The 20608-nt window shown below is 40.6% G+C and overlaps 1 protein-coding gene across 2 annotated transcripts in view; it reads left to right on the top strand.

Moving 5' to 3' along the window:
• Positions 1–14161: 14161 nt before the first annotated feature.
• FAT4 (FAT atypical cadherin 4) overlaps positions 14162–20608 on the top strand; it is a 157490-nt gene continuing 151043 nt past the window's right edge. For both annotated transcript variants that reach the window (XM_076010637.1, XM_012784166.2), the window contains exon 1: positions 14162–19336. In XM_076010637.1, the coding sequence (XP_075866752.1) occupies positions 14162–19336 (5175 nt within the window). The remainder of the gene's footprint in view (positions 19337–20608) is intronic.

The following is a 20608-nucleotide window of genomic DNA, read 5'->3' as shown; positions in this document are numbered from 1 at the left end:
AAAGTTTCTGTTCATGTCCTTTGCTCACTTTTTAATGGGGTTGTTTGATTGTTTCTTGTTAATTTTCTTAAGTTCTATATAGATACTAGTTATCAGCCCTTTATTGGATGTGTAGCATGCAAATATTTTCTCCCATTGTGTAGGATGTCTATTCACTCTAATGATAGTTTTCTTGGCTGTGCAGAAGCTGTTTAATTTGATCATGTCCCATTTATTTATTTTTGTTCCTGCTGTGATTGTTTTCAGGGTATTCTTCATAAATTCTTTGCCTAAGCTTATGTCTATAAGACTTTTCTCACCATTTATTCTAGAATTCTTAAGGTTTTATGTCTTAGGTTTAAATTTGTTATCCATTGTGAGTTGATTTTTGTGAGGTGAGAGCTGTGGATCCAGTTTCAATTTTCTGCATGTGGCTATCCAATATTCCCAGCAACATTTATTGAATAGAGATTTTTTTTCCCAGTGTACATTTTTGTATGCTTTGTCAAAGATTAGATGACAATATGAGGATGGTTTTATATCTGGGTACTCAGTTCTGTTCCAAAGATCTATATCCCTGTTCTTGTGCCAGTACAATACTGTTTTGGTTACTATAGCCTTGTAATATAGCTTGAAGCCTAGTAGACTGATGTCTCCCAATTTGTTCTTTTTGCTTAAAATTGCTTTGGCTATACATGGTCTTCTCTGGTTTCACATGAAGTATAGAATTATTTTTTCTAGATCTATGATAAATGATGATGGTATTCTGATAGGTATTGCATTGATTCTGTAGATCACTTTAGGTAGTACAGTCATTTTAACAATATTGATTCTGCCAATTATTGAGCATGGTAGAGTTTTCCTTCTGTTTACATCATCTATAATTTCTTTTCTCAGTGTTTCTTAGTTCTCCCTATATAGGTCTCTCACCTCCTTAGCTGAATATATTCCTAAATATTTAGTTTTCTTTGATGCTAATGTGAAAGGTGTTGTGTCTTTGATTTGATTTTCAGCTTGACTGTTATTAGCATATATTAAAGCCATTGATTTGTGTGCATTGATTTTGTATCCTGAGATTTTACTGAATTCATTTATCAATTCCAGGAATCTCTTGGTTGAACTTTTGGGGTTTTCTAGATATATCATACATTCAATTTTGTTAATAGCATCAACTTAGTTTCTTGAGTTATATAATTATATGACAAATGCAATCATAAAGAAAGGATAACGAGTAAAACCAGAGATTTACCATTTGCAAGTCAGAGTCTTCTATGAGGCATTGACCATAAAACATCCCCCAAGAGGCCAAGATGAAACACAAATTACCAAAGCCAAAGTGATTATTTCAAATCATATTGTTATTTTACAGAAAGTCCTTAAAAAAGAAAAAAAATAAATAAAGTATAGACCCACCGAGGATCAGAGCTGGAGTTTGGACTATTCTCTTAATATGCATGCTATAAGCTTGTTACTACCAATCTCCTAACTCAAAAGCAACAAAAATATTTTTATAAAAAGTTAAATTCAAGTTTGATTTATAGATTTCCAAAGGACCTGGTTATAAAATTATAGGGTAGTATTTTGATTACTACCTATAGTGATATTCATTGGCATATTTGCTTTTACTGAAAGTGTTAACACAACATTAGAATTTCCTCAAATGTATTTTTTATTTGGAGGCAATAAAACTTTAAGTTTTTCTGAAATTTTGTGTATATGTTACTATTTCTCTATACACAAGCTTCTGTTCAACTTTATATGGTTTTGCTGTTTTCTTAGCAATAAATTTTATTAATATATTGCCCTGTTTGAATCTATTCCATTGCTATTTATTTAAATTAAATTTAAAATAAATATACTATATTTCCCATATTATGGAATTTAGTTTTATTTACTCATAAATATATCAATATATTTATTTTCTATTATTTTTATTGTTTTCATCCAAGATTTATAGAAAATTACTACTACATATCCCAAAATTTCATATATATATATATATATAAAACTCTGCACTATGTGCTGTTTTTAAATGGATAAAATTATGCTTACCTTCCATAAAAATTGGAATTATATGTTTAAACTTTTCCTCAATGTCTGTATAACTAACAATATTTAACTTTTATCTAGAATTTTTCTAATTAAACTGAGATGCATCTCATGCACTGGATGGTTATAATCAACTCACAGTTACCACATGAGCTGATTTCTCTCATTTAATAAATGAAGAAAAATATATTACAAATTCAATCATGGAATGTTGAAATTACACATGACCCTACAGAGAATAGAAAATAGAGTCAGGATTAGGTGCAAATATTTTCAGATTCCAAAACTGACCTTTATTTAAAAGCATAAAATACAAGTCAATAATATCCTATCTGTGATTGCCTATAGCATTTTAGCTTAACATTGTCTTATGACTATTAAACTGTCACTTTTTATTTGCCTTTTTCTCCAGAAATATCTCTTTAGTGTAACTGCACAAATATTTGAATTGAAAAATGTTGCATTTTTATATGCTTTGTTTATTTTGTGTTTGCTGTTTCCTTGTGAACTTCTTGTGAGTTCATAAGCAGAGTGGAAAGGAAGGGGTTAATATGTTCTGCCACTCAGAAATTACTACCCACAACCAAAATCATAGCTTAGTTGCTTCTCAAAACACATGTTTGCCATTTTTAATCACAGACTCAGTGATTAAGAATGGAATGAAAAAGAGACATGACTAAGGAGCAATTCAAACAAACAAAGAATTAAGATGTTGTGATGTGTTTATAAAGACTAGCAACATCCGGAATATTCCAACTAAGTAGTACAGATAATGCACTCTTTCTTTTAATATGGTCTTTGAGCATCATAAAATATAAAAAAAATGCTTAAGTATTACTGATATCCTCTGTTACTTTTCCTTTGTCTTCTGGCATGTGCCAAGATGTGAGTTTTTTCTTTATTTCAACGTGTTGTGTTCACTACCTCTGACTCATGTTAGATATTAATCTTCTTTATTAAAGAGATTCTGTCTTGTGTTAAAACAGTACCATCACATCTTGATGAATTATATTCGTCATACAGGACTACTCACTTAGATAACTCTCTATTCAAAAGGAAAATATGCAATGTTATAGAGGAGGTAAAACATTTTGATACCAACCACAAAATCTGTCCTTTACTTGAAAGAGAAATGAAAATGGAATAATTTTCATAACCTATGATTTTTTAGTCAAGGTTCAGTTGCTGGAACTATAAGGCAGTCCAGCTGTTTCAAAAAGGACATTTACTATTGAGAATTAGGTGATTTCAAAATTACTGGGAAGGCTATAGAAATATAAATGCCCCATAAGGGCATTGGTGGCATCTGCCACAATCAGCAAGGTGGAAAAATTGAAAGCCACCACTGGAATAATTTAATTCATCAATATAACTGTGATCCAGGGATCGGATATTTGTTGCAATTGCAAATGGCATGACTGTTGCTTCTCAACACACATAGACCGGCCGCTGGCATACTAGTGTGGACATGCATCCAGGGCTCTGCTGGCTGGCAGAGAAACAGCTAATGCAAAAGGAAGAATTACCAAAGCTATCCATGTAACAAAAACATTTGTACCCCCTTAATATTTTGAAATTTAAAAAAAGGAAGACAGCTTCCACCGTATGTTTGCTCACAGATTCCATGCAGATGCATCTAAACAGAGGAACATTGCATGAGGAGTGTCTGCATGAAATCTCTAGAAATGCACACTAGAAATAGGATGGGGAGGTTTTAATGGAAGATGAAGGTCAAGCCACAATACCCAACACAGTGTTTTTAATTTTCAAAAAATGGTCTCACTTATTGTACCATTCAAAATCCTCTTCTAAATCCCCGGCATCATCTGTGAGTGCCAACACCATTACATTTCAGAAAACATTGTTTTAGACTGTGGAGTTCAAACCATCTATGAATGCTTTCTTTATGATTTATTTTTTTAAATTTTAAGCACCCTGTGAGGTATTCATTTGAATAGGCATGCATTCAAACCTATCTGAAAGCCAAGCAATGTGTCAGATGCAGAGAAAACAAAATTAAATATTTATTTTCCCTGCTCCTGTGGCGTGAGACCAATTGATACAACATAATTAAGAAAAAAAGAGAAGGAAGAGCAGAAAGAGAGGATTAGAATTAAAGTTTTATGAATACTTATTTCATTTCTGGGTAAAGGAAAGAATTACAAATTTAAAAGAAATGTAGGTGTTCACAAAGTAAACCGAATAGATTTAACAGCAATAGCAGCAATGACCGCAAAATAATCGCTGAGACCTCAGTTGATTAAATTGGCAAAGAGCATGAATAATTTCTGGGAAAAAAAGACATACAAATAACAAATATATGAAAAACATATTAGAAATCCATGTTAAATGAAGACATTCTGTTATTCCCTTAAATGGGTCAGGACTTAAAACATGCCACACTCAAACATGCTTGTTTCTTTGTTTCGCTGATAGGAGAATTCTGATATATTTCAATTTGATTATAAATTTGTACATTATTTCTGGAAAGCAACTTAACAATAAGCAATAACAGGCATTAAACATTTATACTCCTTTTCAAATTTCTATAATTTGACTAAACATGGCAGAAGTGTGTCCATTTTATTCCCCACTGTATCCTCTTTAGCATTGAAAGGATCTGACATATAGTTGCTTTTCAATAAATTTTGTTGAATAAATGAATGATGCTTATCAAAGCATTATTCATAATAGCAAAATAACTCAGAAACATCCTGAATGTCAACATTCAAGGAAAACAATAATTTTTGAACTATATACATGACAAAATGTTATTCAGCCAAGAAAACAATATTTATGTCATTAAATGACAGTCTAAAATAAAGTAGTATTATACTATTTTATATTCATTATCTCAAATAAATTTAAAATAGGATATCAGAAAAGATGACAAAATATTAGCTGTGAGTAAAGGTTATTTGTGTTCTTAGAATCAACTCTTCTGGTAGGTGTCTTCTAGTTTCCCACTCTCCTGTTGATGAAAGTTACAGTAGAAATTGTTCTTGTATATTCAAAATGTTTTATATGTTGAAAGTTTAGTAAACCTAGACTTTCATTCTCCTTAACACTTCTCTAGCATGACAAATATACGTATTTCATATAAATTAAAGGTATCTATTTTTCTTTGTTTTCTAGCATGAAGTACAATACCAGGTTTATTTTAACATTTTTGATAGGAAACATACAGTCTTTGATCATGACCTATATTAATATTTTTTTAGTTTGATATAAGTAGGATACATATTATATATATAATAAAGATTTAAATATGACCAGTTCAACATATTGTATATTTCAACAAAATGGTAGCTTGTCACAAACAGTTGTTGGACTGAGAAGTTTCTCCCAATTATGGTAGGTAATCACTAGTTTGTGGCAAATGCCACAACATTCAGAAACCTAGTCTCACATTTAGTATAAGCAATTTCCATTCCAGTGGGTTTGCTCACATACTCACATGTACTATATTATGAAGGATTTTAAAGCAAACCCTTCATTTTGCTTCTCCCATAAGTGTGATGTTAAAAAATATGATTCTAGTTTCCATCATGTAGTTTCAGACTTATTTACATACAATGATGGTTCTACATAATCTTTGGAAATTAAACACTTGCCAGAAAAAAATTATATACACATATAAAAGTTTTACATATATATTATAAGGATATAAAATAAGGAGATATGGATAATGAAAGAAGATAGCTAAGCACCAAATAAAGACAGAAAGCCTATGCAAAGGCAAGAAAGGATGACTATTCAGAAAAAAAATTGTTTTTGCCACTACTATATGTTGCCTTGAAGCAATTATTGCCTACTCTGTAGAAAGCAGCAGCAGCATCATCAGTGTCCTCATGAAATAGGTACAAACTGGCCAGTTGCCCTTAGGCATTAAGCATCCCAACCCTATACTCTAAAGATCCCCAGGGCTGAGCATTACAATTTAGAGAGTCTGTCTCTTACCAATCATGCTCCACTTCACAGTTTAAAATTCAAGATTACGAATGGGAATGATTAACATCATTCCCATCTGGTGAAGTTCTCTGTTGTAGGGCTTATCTCCTGTGCTCTAAAATAGGGGTCAGCAAATGATAACGGGGGGCCAAGTTGGTCTTGCTTCCTGTTTTTGTAAACACAGTTTTCCTGGAACGCAGCCATACCCCAGGTATGGCTGGTCATTTCTGTAGTATCTAAAGCTGCCGCCCTACTACAAGAGTAGGGTTAAACAGAATGACAGAGATTGCCTGGCTCTCAAACCCAAGATATTCACTATCTTGTGTTTTACAGAAAAAATTTGCCAAACTGTGCTCTAAACTCACAGACTAAAGCCTAGGTTTTGATTCCTCCTCAACACACATTACCAGTGCAGTCGACACACAGCACAACAAAAAGCACATGAGTCAAAATAACTGAACACGTAAAGAAATGAATATGTCAGAGAAATTCAAACTGGATAATACAGGCCACAGGAAGCAAAAAATTTTAACAGATGAACAAGAATCTAAAATGAATATCTCCTAAAGATAGGCGATTGATTGATTGACAGGTAGGTAGATATGTATTGTCAATACAAAACAGGAATTAAAATGTATTTAAGAACAAAGTAGAAATATTAGGTGTAAAAAGATACGAGTTGAAATAAAGAGAACAAAATTATTGGCCAGCGGTAGATGGATATACTATACCTAAAGAATGAATTAGTAAGTTGAAGCACCAAATTTAGGAATTTTCCCAAAAGGTAGCAAGAAAAGCTAAAGAGATGTGGGTGATGGATAAGAACCAAATAATAAGATTTCCCAAAGGAGAAAAGAAAATTGGAATGAGAAAAATATTTGAAGAAATAATGTAAATATCCTTCCTATTCTGGTAATTTGCTGGGCTATTATTTCACCAATAAATACAAGTAAAATCACTGAATTGTAAAATACTGTCTTAAAAGATTGGCCAGGCTTGGTGGCTCAAGCCTGTAATCACAGCACTTTGAGGTACTGAGGCGAGAGGATCACTTGAGGTCAGGAGTCTGAGACTAGCCTGAGCAAGAGTGAGACCCCGTCTGTACAAAGAAGTAGCTGGACATGGCTGTAAGTGCCTGTAGTCCCAGTCTTGAGGCAGGAGGATCCCTTGAGCCCAGGAGTTAGAGGCTGCAGTGGGACACCACTGCACTCTAGCCTGGGCTACGGAGGTAGACCCTGCCTCAGGAAAAAAAAAAAAATCAAAGAGCTGATATGATAGTTAGAAAGTACCATATAAAGTCTAGGCAAAACTGAAGATCCTAAGAGGTAAACTCAACAATGAAGTAGCTTTTACCCTGAGAGCATTTCTCAAACTTTGCAAATCTGAGTTTTGACTTTTAAGCTGTGGAAGAGTATGAAGGCTAAGAGGAAAAGCCCAGGCTTTTCTAAAGGTATGGGGTCTAATAGGAAATTTCTCCTATTAAAGCTGGAGCCCCCAAATACTAAGTCCTCAGCTAAGAGTTTATATATGTGTGTGTATGTGTATGTATATGTGTGTGTGTGTGTGTGTGTGTGTGTGTGTGTATGTACACAGTTACCTTGCCTTCTCCAAAAGACTGAAAATGGAGTTGTCTTGGCACTGATTAGACCAGGAGGGTGGGGGGATCAATTCCTGAGAAGTTAAAGCCACAAGGCAGCTCTCAAAACCACATAATGGGGGAAATACAAGAAAAAAAAGAAACCCTCAAGCTGGCAATTTACCACTTGTCATTGTTTTAAGATTAACTTTTTTGGAGGGTCCTATTTTAATATTTCCTAAAATAACATTTGACAAGTATGTGTATTGCATTAGGGCCAAAAGCCCAAAGCATCTGTAATTTAGTTACTATTGATTGTGCATAAGGATCAAATAGTATGTTAGAGGAAAAACCTCACAGGTAATAATATAGCACTTTTTCAATTAATAATATAGCACTTTTTCACACAACAAAATGATTTACTATGAGCAAAAGCTAACAATAACAAGCAAAGCAGAAACAGACCATTAAATATTTCTGATATTGGAATTGTCAGATTTAAAACAACAGGAAAACTATATTTAACATTCTTGAAGAAGTAGAAAATAAGTTTGAAAATATCTTGAAGGGACAGTTATCTATGAACCAACATAGCAGAATGTTTAGGTATAAGAATTCAGTAATTAAATAAAAATTCAAATCAAGAAATTTAGAAACAGATTAGAAACAGCAGAAGATAGAATTTGTGAACTGAAGACAAGTCAGAAGAAATGATTCCGAATTAAGCATAGAGAAAAAAAAGAAAGAATTATTGAGGCATGGAAAATATGAGAAGTTCTGACAAATGTCAGACTGCTTCTAAAAAGAAATATTAGATTGACAGCAAAATTAAAGCCAAACTTCCGTATAAAAAAACTTTGCTAATAAATATGGTAGTGATTGATGATTCTGAGCCAAAAAAATTCACATGAATCAAATTATCAGTATGTAGTATTAAAATATCCCAATTTATTTCCTTTTCATTTTATGCATATTTGCACAAGAATGGCATATGATAAAAAAATCTGTCTAAATGAGTCTAAAATCATTTTGAATTTAGAATTGTATTATTTGAGGAAAAAAAAAATTTTAAGAACAAGGGTACAATAAAGTGTTTCTACCAGCAGATGACATTCTAAAAGAAATTCAGAAGGATGTATTTCAGGCAGAGTACAAGTATTCTAAGATAGAATGCTTGGGATAGAAAAAACACTGAAAAGAAAAAAAATGTGGAAAATACATTATTCTTTTTCAAAAAGAAATAATGAATAATTCTATGCAGGGCTAAGATAAAATGAAAAGTTAAAGAGCTACACAAAATTAGAATGTTAGAATGTTTGCCTCTGTGGGTGCAGTACAATGAGAGTGAAGAATGATAAGGAAATAAAGCAGAATAAGATAAAGTGAACAAAGTGAAGTGTAAAGTATAGTGTAAGGAGGAACCTGAGGGAAGAGAAGAGGAAGGGAGGGGAGAGAGGGCAGAGAGCCTAGAAGAGGGAAGGGAAGGGCAGGAAGGGGAAGAGATTAGAGGGAAAGGGAAAAGAGAGGAGAGAAGAGGAGGGGAGGAAAGGGGGAAGTAGGGAAGCGAATAACTTTTTCTGGAACATTGTTGCTAATGTGTTAGGAATTGAAGAGTGTGATTAACTTAACTTTCCTCAGCTGAAATCTATAACATGAAAAAAAAAAGTCACACATTTAATGAAATAATGGTGGCAAATGTGTATGGATTATAACCACTTGTTATAAAACTATATGTTTTAATATATGTTCTAAAATTCAGATGGGCTGTATTCTCTGGTTTCTTTTATGTCTGGATATAAAAATATGTTCCCAACAGTCTATGAATATCTTCTCCTTTAGAAGCATGCAACTTCATCTTTATGAAAAGCTTTGACTAAGCAACACTTTTCATAAAATTATTAAGCTTTTGGTGGAAATGCAAGAATAAATGAAACTTGTTTTTTTGAAAGGCAATTAATTAAAAAAATGAGAAATCCTTAAAATTTCTATCTATTAATGTATTATACTATAATATCTATCTATTAATGTATTCATGGTTTTTGCATATTTTATGCATACAGTGGTCTCTATGTATGGTCTCTTTACTTTCTTTCATTGTACTGTTTTTGATGTACATCCATATTTTTAATCATGTATTAATATCATATTACCATAATTTTTGAAACCCAAGAGATAAATATAAAAATAAAATATAATAAAAGTTCATTCCTCAACTTTTACTAAAACTATTCTTTGTATCTTACCTTAAATTATGTATCTATCTAAACATAGATTGTAATTTTATGTGTACAGTTTTTCTATAAATAAATGTATTACTTTAAAGTAGTCATCATCAGCTGGGTGCAGTGGCTCATGCCTGTAATCCTAGTACTCTGGGAGGCTGAGGCAGGAGGATAGTTTGAGCTCAGGAGTTCAAGAATAGTCTGAGCAAAAGGGAGATACCATCTCTACTAAAAAAGGAAAAAATTAGCCATGCATGGTGGCACATGCCTGCAGTCCCAGCTATTCAGGAGCCTGGGGCAGGAGGATTGCTTGGGCCCAGGAGTTTGAGGTTGCTGTGAGCTAGGCTGATGCCACAGCACTCACCTGGGTAACAGAGTGAGACTCTGTCTGGAATAAATGAATAAATAAAACAAAATAAATAAGTAGTCATCATGACAAGCTTGTACTTATTCAAATATCCCTACCATTGCCTAAATCATTTTTGATAATCCTCTTTTGAAATTGTCCAAAAGTTATTTTAATAATATAGACTGAATATGTATACATTTTCTGTATTACTTTATTTTGCCATATCTTATTTTTTAAATTAGAAATATATTCATGTTACACAGATCGAACACTCCCCATTTCACAGAATGAATGATTTTCACCTGTTTCCCCAAATCAAATTCACTCATAAATAATGCAAACATAATATTATTGAGACTAAATCTGAAGATTGTCCCACGAGCTTTCTAAACAAATAAGCAAACCAACAAAAGTCCATGATCTCCTACAAGTATATGAATGATTTCCTTCTATTTCTTCCCATCTGAATGACACAATTATGGTGGATTAGCACCAGTCCCCAATCCCTGTCTGCAAAGCTCTGCCCTGCTCCCCAACTCCCCGACAGCCCCCCAGCCTATCCATGGAAAAATTGTCTTCCATGAAATAGGTCCCTGGTGCCAAAAATGTTGGGGACGCTGCATTACCAAACAAAAGAAAGCAAAACAAAACTGTAACATTCTCTTAAAGTCACACATCATTGCCATGATTTGTAAAAATTTTGGCTCCACTTTAATCTACAAATCTTTCTTTGCTAAATTACACCAAAACTAATGGTATTAAGATTGTAACTTGTTGGCAGAGATATCATTTTTTAAAAGGCTTTAAAATGTCTCGTTCAAAAAAGACTGGAGTCTAATGCTTTCAATAGTATTCAAGTCTTAAAAATTCAGAAATGGTTAAATTTGACTTTTTTGTCTGGTTCCAATTCACTCGTTATATTATAGTAGAGTAATATGCAAAAGTGAATGTTCTAAAGGAATTGGTGGTGGTTTTAGAATTCAGGTTTCCACATACAAGTTTTGGGTTACAGGCTGTCTGCATCAGCAAGATTTGCTCTATTACTCTTGATTCTCTTTTACCCTAAATAAAGAAAGGCACGAGGAGATTCTTAAAGATCTTTTTCTTTGCCACTATCCCTAGGCAAGGAGGAGGAATTAGCCTTGTAACCGTATCCTTTTAGTCTCTGCATTTAATTTTAAGCAAGAAACCGAGCAACTAAAGATGTAAGACTGATATGGAACAGCAGAGGGCAGTATTTACTCATGCCTGAATCCTCCCTGGGCATAGAAAGTTTTAAGTTTGGAGGCGTCCCTGTGGCAGAAATGTATGACATATGCCCTATATTTGCATTGTTTGGCTTCAATTCATATTATCTAAGTTGGTTCCCTTAAAGGGAAAAAATACTGACCTGATTCCTAGTCACTTTTTTCTTCTTTAAAGAAGCGATGCATGCCACCACAAAAATTAGCCAGAGTGAATACTAGGAGAGTTAATATGAGTGCAGAACGTCACATATTGGCATTTTTTTTCCTAAAAAATAAAAATTGTTTAAATCCGTCTTATTTATTTCTATTTTGTCATATCTATTCTTCCCCCGGACCAAAAACCAAAAAAAAAACAAAAAACAACAACAACAAAAACTTTATTAGGATTCCTTTGGCTACAAGATATGGGGAGGGAAATACTTCACCAGGGAACAAAATTCCAAACTAACTTCCCAACAGGAAAAGATCTCCCTCTTTTCAAAGGGCTGCCATTGTTATTGTTGTTGAAACCCTAAGGTTTGGGCTACTGACACCTGGAATCCTGTTGGGAAGGAAAACAAAGTATAACAAACACTGAGTTCCCCTGGCTTTTCCTATCGGAAGTCCAAAGTGCGGTTGGTACCCAGGCCTCCGTGGCCCTGGTCACCTGGAAGGTGGGGGAGGGGGCCAGGAGGGTGCAGTTTAGGGCTTAGGTTGCGCTAGACTGCAGGGAGCCCGCTGTGTAGACAGAGGAGGGAAGGGGGAGATTCGGTGGTTCGGATTCTGTGGGATCACATTGTACAGCAGATCTCTCCCTCGCACAGCAAGAGAAGGGGCAGGAAACGGTTAAAGTAAATCTACGCTGTGCATTCCCAGACAGGCTTTGCTTAATCCTTCCTCCCCGCTTTAACAGACCCTCGCCCCCCGCCTTTCTTTTATTCCTCTCGACCCCCTTACCCCTGAGTTATTACTAGCATAACAACCTAACGGTCTTCCCCCAGACTCCGCCACTAAGGTTATTTATCTGCAAACCTGACCCCACCCCCATCGCTTCTGCGGCCGCCTTTTGCTGTTATGGCTCTAACGCGGGCCAAGATTTGACCAAAAAGGAAAAAAAAAAAAAAATCACCCCCCTTCTTAGCGCCTCCGCCTCGCCGGGCTCCCACACCAGACCGCCTACAGCCCTCCGGGAGGCCGGGGTGACGAGCGTCCCGAGGAGCCAGTCGGAGGCCGGGAAAGGCGGGGGGCGCTCGCGGTAGGCGCGCCAGGCGGGGCCGCGTCCGCGCCGGCCCAATGGGGCAGGCCGAGGGAGGGGCCGTAGGTGACAGGACCGGGAGCGAGGGGGAGTCCGGGCGAACTAAAGTGTGGGGATCAATGAGTGGCGAGCAAAGTTTCTGAGTCCGGCTCCAGCTCGCGGTCTTCCCTCCCCCCGCGTGTTCCGACGACGCGCTGTGCGTGTGTGCGCGCGTGTGTGTGCGAGTGTGTGCCGCGGCTGAGGGGCGGGGAGAGCGCGAGCGACCCGGCGGGGGTGCAGAGGGGCTCGCCGCGCTCGAGCCGCACAGCCGCGCAGCCGTCGGCCCGGCGGGCGGCGAGGAGAGCGCTGACAGGCGCCGTCCGGAGCTGCGGAGCGCGCCCCGGCCGCCCAGCGCCGACTTCCCTGCCTCCGCCGCGGCCCGCGGTGGAGCAGAAAGAGGGACCGGGCACCCCCGGCCCGCCCCAGACAAAAAGCCTTGCGGATTACAAAGTGGAACTGACACGGGACAATAAAAGCAGAGATAACCAGGGCAGGGGCGAGGCGCGCGAGAGTGGGCTTCTGACCGCGGCCGCCAGAGAACGACCCCCTTGGCATGGTGAGGGGAGGGGACTCGGGGACCGCGCGCCGCCGCTGCCCGAGCCCTGCGAGGCCGAGGAGGAAGCGGGACCTGAGCTCGATTTGGATGTACAAATAATGGGTCGGCAGGCGCCCTGGCAGAGGTGAAAGATGCCGAGGAGCGTCGGCGGCTGCCTGTGCCGGACCACGGGCGTGGAGCCGCAGCTGGGGCGGCGGCGGCGGCGGCGGCGGCTGGAGGGGAAGGGACAGAGCTGAGCGCTCCCGGGAGCCCGAGCCGGAGCGCGAGCCGGCGCGCTCGGAACGCAGTCCCCGGGCTGCCCGCGCGCGGACGCCGCCGCCTGGGCCTCAGCGGCCACTGCCGGAGCCCTGCTGGAGGGGCGTTGCAGCCTCGTTTCTGAGGAGTGGGGACTCGAGGAAATCCCTCGTCTCCGGCGACTGGGGAAGGAATTCTATCCTCCCGGTTCCCCACCGCCCCCTCTGCAGTGCGCAGTTGTGCCTTCCGTCGCCACGGACGTTTGTTCTTCCCTCTTCGGTTTCTCTGCTGTGGGTAAGTTCTAAAGTTTCCGAAGACAATTATTTGCAATGATTCCTCACATACCTTAAATACAGGCCACCTCTTCCAACTCTCGCCCACCCGGGCGAGAACGCCCTGACTCTCTGGATTCAAAAACAAAGTAAAAGGGGGGGAAATTATAAGAGGTTTGAGAAACTTTTCTGGGAACTCAACTCACAAGTGTCCCGCGGAATGCCCTGCCGCTTTTCTCCACGGCATCTCTCTTGCACTACGCGGCCAGCTGGCTACCTGAAGCCTTTTGCTGATGCAACTTGCTTTTGCTAGACTGGAGGTTTTTTGAAATAGCAGAGGTCTCAGACCGAGCCGTCGGCTGCATCCTTGTTGGCGCTACTTGATCCCTGTAAATATCGTTCCCTTTGCTTCGCCCCCTCCTTCTCCTCACACCGTTCCAGGGAGCCAGGACCATGGACTTAGCAGCAGACAGTGCTCCTGGCCGCCCGTGGCTCCCGCTGCACACTCGATCTGCATCTCAGCTCCTTCGAGTGTTTTGGCTGCTGTCGTTGCTCCCGGGGCCGGCCTCGGTCCGCGGAGCCGAGCAGCGCCAGGTGTTCCAAGTGCTGGAAGAGCAACCTCCGGGCACTCTGGTAGGCACCATCCAGACGCGCCCTGGCTTCACCTACCGGCTCAGCGAAAGCCACGCCTTGTTTGCCATAAACAGTAGCACCGGAGCCCTGTACACCACCGCCACCATCGACCGCGAGAGCCTGCCCAGCGACGTGATCAACCTGGTGGTCCTTTCCAGCGCGCCCACCTACCCCACCGAAGTGCGAGTGCTGGTGCGGGACCTCAATGACAACGCCCCGGTTTTCCCAGACCCCTCCATCGTGGTCACTTTCAAGGAGGACAGTAGCAGTGGGCGCCAAGTCATCTTGGACACGGCCACCGACTCGGACATCGGCTCGAACGGCGTTGACCACCGCTCCTACCGCATCATCCGGGGCAACGAGGCGGGCCGCTTCCGCCTGGACGTCACCCTGAACCCGAGCGGAGAGGGCGCGTTCCTGCACCTGGTGTCCAAGGGCGGACTGGACCGCGAGGCCACGCCGCAGTACCAGCTCCTGGTTGAGGTGGAGGACAAGGGGGAGCCGAAGCGGCGGGGCTACCTCCAGGTAAATGTGACTGTGCAAGACATTAATGACAACCCCCCGGTTTTTGGCAGTTCCCACTACCAGGCGGGGGTGCCTGAGGACGCCGTTGTGGGCTCCAGCGTCCTCCAGGTGGCGGCGGCGGACGCAGACGAGGGCACCAACGCGGACATCCGCTATCGGCTGCAGGACGAAGGGACCCCCTTCCAGATGGACCCGGAAACGGGGCTTATCACGGTGCGGGAGCCCCTGGACTTCGAAGCACGGCGCCAGTACTCGCTTACGGTGCAGGCCATGGACCGCGGCGTGCCTTCGCTCACCGGGCGCGCAGAGGCGCTGATTCAGCTGCTGGACGTGAACGACAATGACCCAGTGGTGAAGTTCCGCTACTTCCCTGCCACCTCGCGCTACGCCTCGGTAGACGAGAACGCGCAAGTGGGCACTGTGGTGGCTCTGCTCACCGTCACAGACGCAGATTCCCCCTCGGCCAATGGGAACATCTCGGTGCAGATTCTAGGGGGCAATGAGCAGCGCCACTTTGAAGTGCAAAGCAGCAAAGTGCCGAACCTGAGCCTCATCAAGGTGGCCAGCGCCTTGGATCGCGAGCGCATCCCTTCCTACAACCTCACCGTTTCCGTCTCTGATAACTACGGGGCGCCCCCTGCCGCAGCGGCCCAGGCGCGCTCTTCTGTAGCAAGCCTGGTCATTTTCGTCAATGACATCAATGACCACCCCCCTGTCTTTGCACAGCAAGTGTACAGAGTGAACCTGAGCGAGGAGGCGCCTCCGGGAAGCTATGTGAGTGGGGTATCTGCCACTGATGGCGACTCTGGTCTCAATGCTAATCTGCGTTACAGCATCGTCTCTGGCAATGGACTAGGATGGTTCCATATCAGCGAACATAGCGGCCTGGTGACCACTGGGGCTGCTGGGGGCTTGAACCGTGAACTGGCTTCCCAGATTGTACTGAATATAAGTGCCCGCGACCAGGGAGTGCATCCAAAGGTTTCCTATGCCCAGCTGGTAGTAACTCTCCTAGATGTGAATGATGAGAAGCCAGTATTTAGCCAACCAGAAGGATATGATGTGTCTGTGGTTGAGAATGCCCCAACAGGGACAGAACTACTGATACTCAGGGCAACTGATGGGGACCTGGGTGACAATGGAACAGTACGCTTCTCCCTACAAGAGGCTGAGACTGACCAGAGGTCCTTCCGTCTGGATCCTGTGTCCGGGAGGTTGAGTACTATTTCCTCCTTGGACAGAGAGGAGCAAGCCTTCTACTCCCTGTTAGTTCTAGCCACAGATCTGGGCTCCCCTCCTCAGTCATCCATGGCTCGCATAAATGTGAGTCTTCTGGATATCAATGACAACAGCCCTGTGTTCTACCCAGTCCAATATTTTGCTCATATTCAGGAGAATGAGCCTGGAGGTAGCTATATCACCACAGTGTCTGCCAGTGACCCAGACTTGGGTCCCAATGGAACTATCAAATATAGTATATCAGCTGGGGACAGGTCTCGGTTTCAGGTCAATGCTCAGAGTGGGGTTATTTCTACAAGAATGGCTCTAGATAGAGAAGAAAAAACAGCTTACCAGCTGCAAATAGTGGCTACTGATGGTGGCAATTTACAATCTCCCAACCAGGCAATAGTAACCATCACTGTACTGGACACTCAAGACAACCCACCTGTATTCAGCCAGGCTGCCTACAGCTTCGTGGTTTTTGAGAATGTGGCTCTGGGATATCATGTGGGTAGTGTGTCTGCATCCACCATGGATCTCAATTCCAACATCAGTTATCTCATTACTACAGGGGATCAGAAAGGTATGTTTGCTATCAACCAGGTCACTGGGCAGCTTACCACAGCAAGTGTGATTGACAGAGAAGAGCAATCCTTTTATCAGCTGAAAGTGGTGGCCAGTGGGGGCACAGTGACTGGAGATACTGTGGTTAATATAACGGTTAAGGATTTGAATGACAACTCTCCCCATTTCCTTCAAGCAGTAGAGAGTGTAAATGTAGTAGAGAATTGGCAGGCAGGTCATAGCATTTTCCAAGCCAAAGCAGTGGACCCTGATGAGGGTGTCAATGGCATGGTACTCTATAGTCTGAAGCAAAATCCCAAGAACTTGTTTGCTATCAATGAAAAGAATGGTAACATTAGTCTGTTAGGACCGTTGGATGTTCATGCTGGCTCCTATCAAATAGAGATCTTGGCATCTGATATGGGTGTTCCACAGCTCTCCTCTAGTGTTGTCTTAACAGTTTATGTCCATGATGTAAATGACAATTCACCAGTGTTTGACCAACTTTCTTATGAGGTCACCATTTCTGAGTCAGAACCTGTGAATTCTCGATTCTTTAAAGTACAAGCTTCTGATAAAGATTCAGGAGCAAATGGTGAAATTGCATACACCATTGCTGAAGGAAATACAGGGGATGCTTTTGGCATATTCCCAGATGGTCAATTGTATATAAAAAGTGAACTGGACCGTGAACTTCAAGACAGATATGTTTTATTGGTTGTTGCTTTTGACAGAGCAGTGGAACCCCTTAGTGCTACTGTGAATGTTACTGTAATTTTAGAAGATGTAAATGATAACAGACCTCTTTTTAACAGTACCAATTACACATTTTACTTTGAAGAGGAGCAGAAAGCTGGGTCATTTGTGGGCAAAGTAAGTGCTGTAGATAAAGACTTTGGGCCAAATGGAGAAGTAAGGTATTCTTTTGAAATGGTGCAGCCAGATTTTGAGTTGCATGCTATCAGTGGGGAAATTACAAATACTCATCAGTTTGACAGGGAGTCTCTTATGAGGCGGAGAGGAACTGCAGTGTTTAGCTTTACAGTCATAGCAACAGATCAGGGGCTACCTCAGCCTCTCAAGGATCAGGCCACTGTACATGTTTACATGAAGGATATAAATGATAATGCTCCCAGATTTTTAAAAGACTTTTACCAAGCTACAATATCAGAATCAGCAGCCAACCTGACACAAGTGTTAAGAGTATCTGCCTCAGATGTCGATGAAGGTAATAATGGACTTATTCATTATTCTATAACAAAAGGAAATGAAGAAAGACAGTTTGCTATAGACAGTTCCTCTGGTCAGGTAGCACTAATTGGCAAATTAGACTATGAAGCAACACCTGCCTATTCCCTTGTAATCCAAGCAGTGGATTCAGGGACAATTTCCCTCAATTCAACTTGTACCTTAAATATTGACATTTTAGATGAAAATGACAATACCCCTTCTTTCCCGAAATCAACACTCTTTGTTGATGTTTTGGAAAACATGAGAATTGGTGAACTTGTGTCCTCTGTTACTGCAACTGATTCTGATTCAGGCGACAATGCTGATTTACATTACAGTATTACTGGGACTAACAACCATGGGACTTTTAGCATTAGCCCAAACACTGGGAGTATTTTTCTTGCCAAAAAATTGGACTTTGAAACGCAGTCTTTGTATAAATTAAATATAACAGCAAAAGACCAAGGAAGACCTCCTCGTTCATCTACAATGTCAGTGGTTATTCACGTGAGGGACTTTAATGACAATCCTCCTAGCTTTCCTCCTGGAGATATTTTCAAGTCTATCGTTGAGAACATTCCCATTGGTACATCTGTCATTTCGGTGACTGCACATGACCCCGATGCAGATATTAATGGGCAACTGACCTATGCGATCATTCAACAGATGCCAAGAGGCAACCACTTTGGCATCGATGAAGTCAAAGGGACTATATATACTAATGCTGAAATAGATCGGGAATTTGCTAATCTCTTTGAGTTAACTGTAAAAGCCAATGATCAAGCTGTGCCCATAGAAACTAGACGGTATGCTTTGAAAAACGTGACCATTTTGGTTACAGACCTCAATGACAATGTCCCAATGTTTATATCACAAAACGCTCTTGCTGCAGACCCTTCAGCTGTGATTGGTTCTGTTCTGACAACAATTATGGCTGCTGACCCAGATGAAGGTGCTAATGGAGAAGTGGAGTATGCGATCATCAATGGGGACACAGACACCTTCATTGTGGATCGTTACAGTGGAGACTTGAGAGTAGCTTCAGCACTGGTGCCTTCACAGTTGATCTACAACCTTATAGTTTCAGCCACAGACCTCGGCCCTGAAAGGAGGAAATCGACCACTGAATTGACAGTCATTCTTCAGGGCCTTGATGGACCTGTTTTTACTCAACCCAAGTACATAACTATTTTGAAGGAAGGGGAACCCATTGGCACCAATGTAATATCAATAGAAGCAGCTAGCCCCAGAGGGTCTGAAGCCCCAGTGGAGTATTACATTGTTTCAGTTCGGTGTGAAGAAAAAACTGTTGGCCGCCTCTTTACCATTGGACGACACACTGGCACGATTCAGACTGCAGCCATTCTGGACCGGGAGCAAGGAGCATGTCTTTACCTGGTGGATGTTTATGCCATAGAAAAATCAACTGCTTTTCCCAGAACACAGAAAGCAGAGGTAATGGTTTTGTAGTCATTTATTATCTGTTGATGCTTCTTAGAAAGATCTTTCTCTTTATAGTCACTTTCTATAATCATTAGTACTTACCTTTATTGTTTATTATTAATTTCACAAACAGGAAGATATAAAAATGTTCTGTAACAAAGACTAACAAAGGATGATATAAATTTTGTTTGAATCATGGTTGAAGCTAAATAATTAATAAACTTTTTTTTTTCACTTTACATTTTACCTCATAGCAATCAATTGTATAAGGTTAAGAAATAACCTTTAGCCATTCCAGAGTGGGAAAAAAAAATCCATTTATCTAAGCTAAATCACTAAACTAACTTAAACACCCCTCCTCCAGGTAAAGAAGTCTACTGGAAGATGGGCACTTTTAGAATTAGAAATCCTTATTCCAAAATGAAGAGCTTTGGAAGAAATCAGCATTATACCATAGCTTTTTAGGGGGAGTGGCGATGGAGGCCAGGCTGACAGTTTGCACCAGGGCAGTATTAACTTTCACATCCTCAGCAGTCTTGGCAGTTTCTTTATAGACAGTGACTAATTTTATTGTGCTCAGCCAAGTTTGGGGAGATTCCTGATTTCACTTGCCTTCACATTTTAGACACTATCTTCTGATTTAGGGTAATCCTTTCTTTTCCCTCCTACACTAAAGAATGCAATGTGCTGTGAGTGATCAGACAAAATGAACTGTTTCTTCTGACACAACTGGGTTGTTCAATGCCATGGTAAAGGTGGTACATATTGTTCTGTCTGCTAGTGGGCAAAAAAAATTAGTGTTTAATAGCAGAAGTCAAAAGAGTTCCAAGTTTAGCCTTCCCTGGGGTGTATTTCAGGCTGCTACCTCCATGTATCATTGATTTGTTTTTAATTGAATTACGTCCAATGTTGTTTTGATAATCAACTAGAAATGATATAGCTCTACTGTGGAAAAGTCTTGTTTGCTGTTTTCTAGGTTCATTCTTTCCCTCCCCACTTCCCTCAAAGACATTCTAGTGTCAATCAGCCAAAAACACAAAATATCAAATGTGGTTTGTGATGCTTGGCAGTGACCCAGATACAACATGCTAGTGAAATTGAGGCTTTTGTGTTTGTTTTCTTGCTTTCTTTTCTTTTTTGGTGAGGTGGAGATTTTCTTCATTTAAAATACTATTTATTATTAATATCCTTTTGTATTCTTTGTGGTTATTTTTTTCATAATAACTGGCTATGTCCATTGTATGGATGAAGCAGCATATTCATGGCTTAGAGGATATTAGAGAT

This window comes from Microcebus murinus, chromosome 15 (assembly GCF_040939455.1).
Source record: "Microcebus murinus isolate Inina chromosome 15, M.murinus_Inina_mat1.0, whole genome shotgun sequence".
Taxonomy (NCBI): Eukaryota; Metazoa; Chordata; class Mammalia; order Primates; family Cheirogaleidae; genus Microcebus; species Microcebus murinus.
The sequence above is the reverse complement of the archived record's forward strand: the minus strand, read 5'-3'. Positions and strand labels throughout refer to the sequence as shown.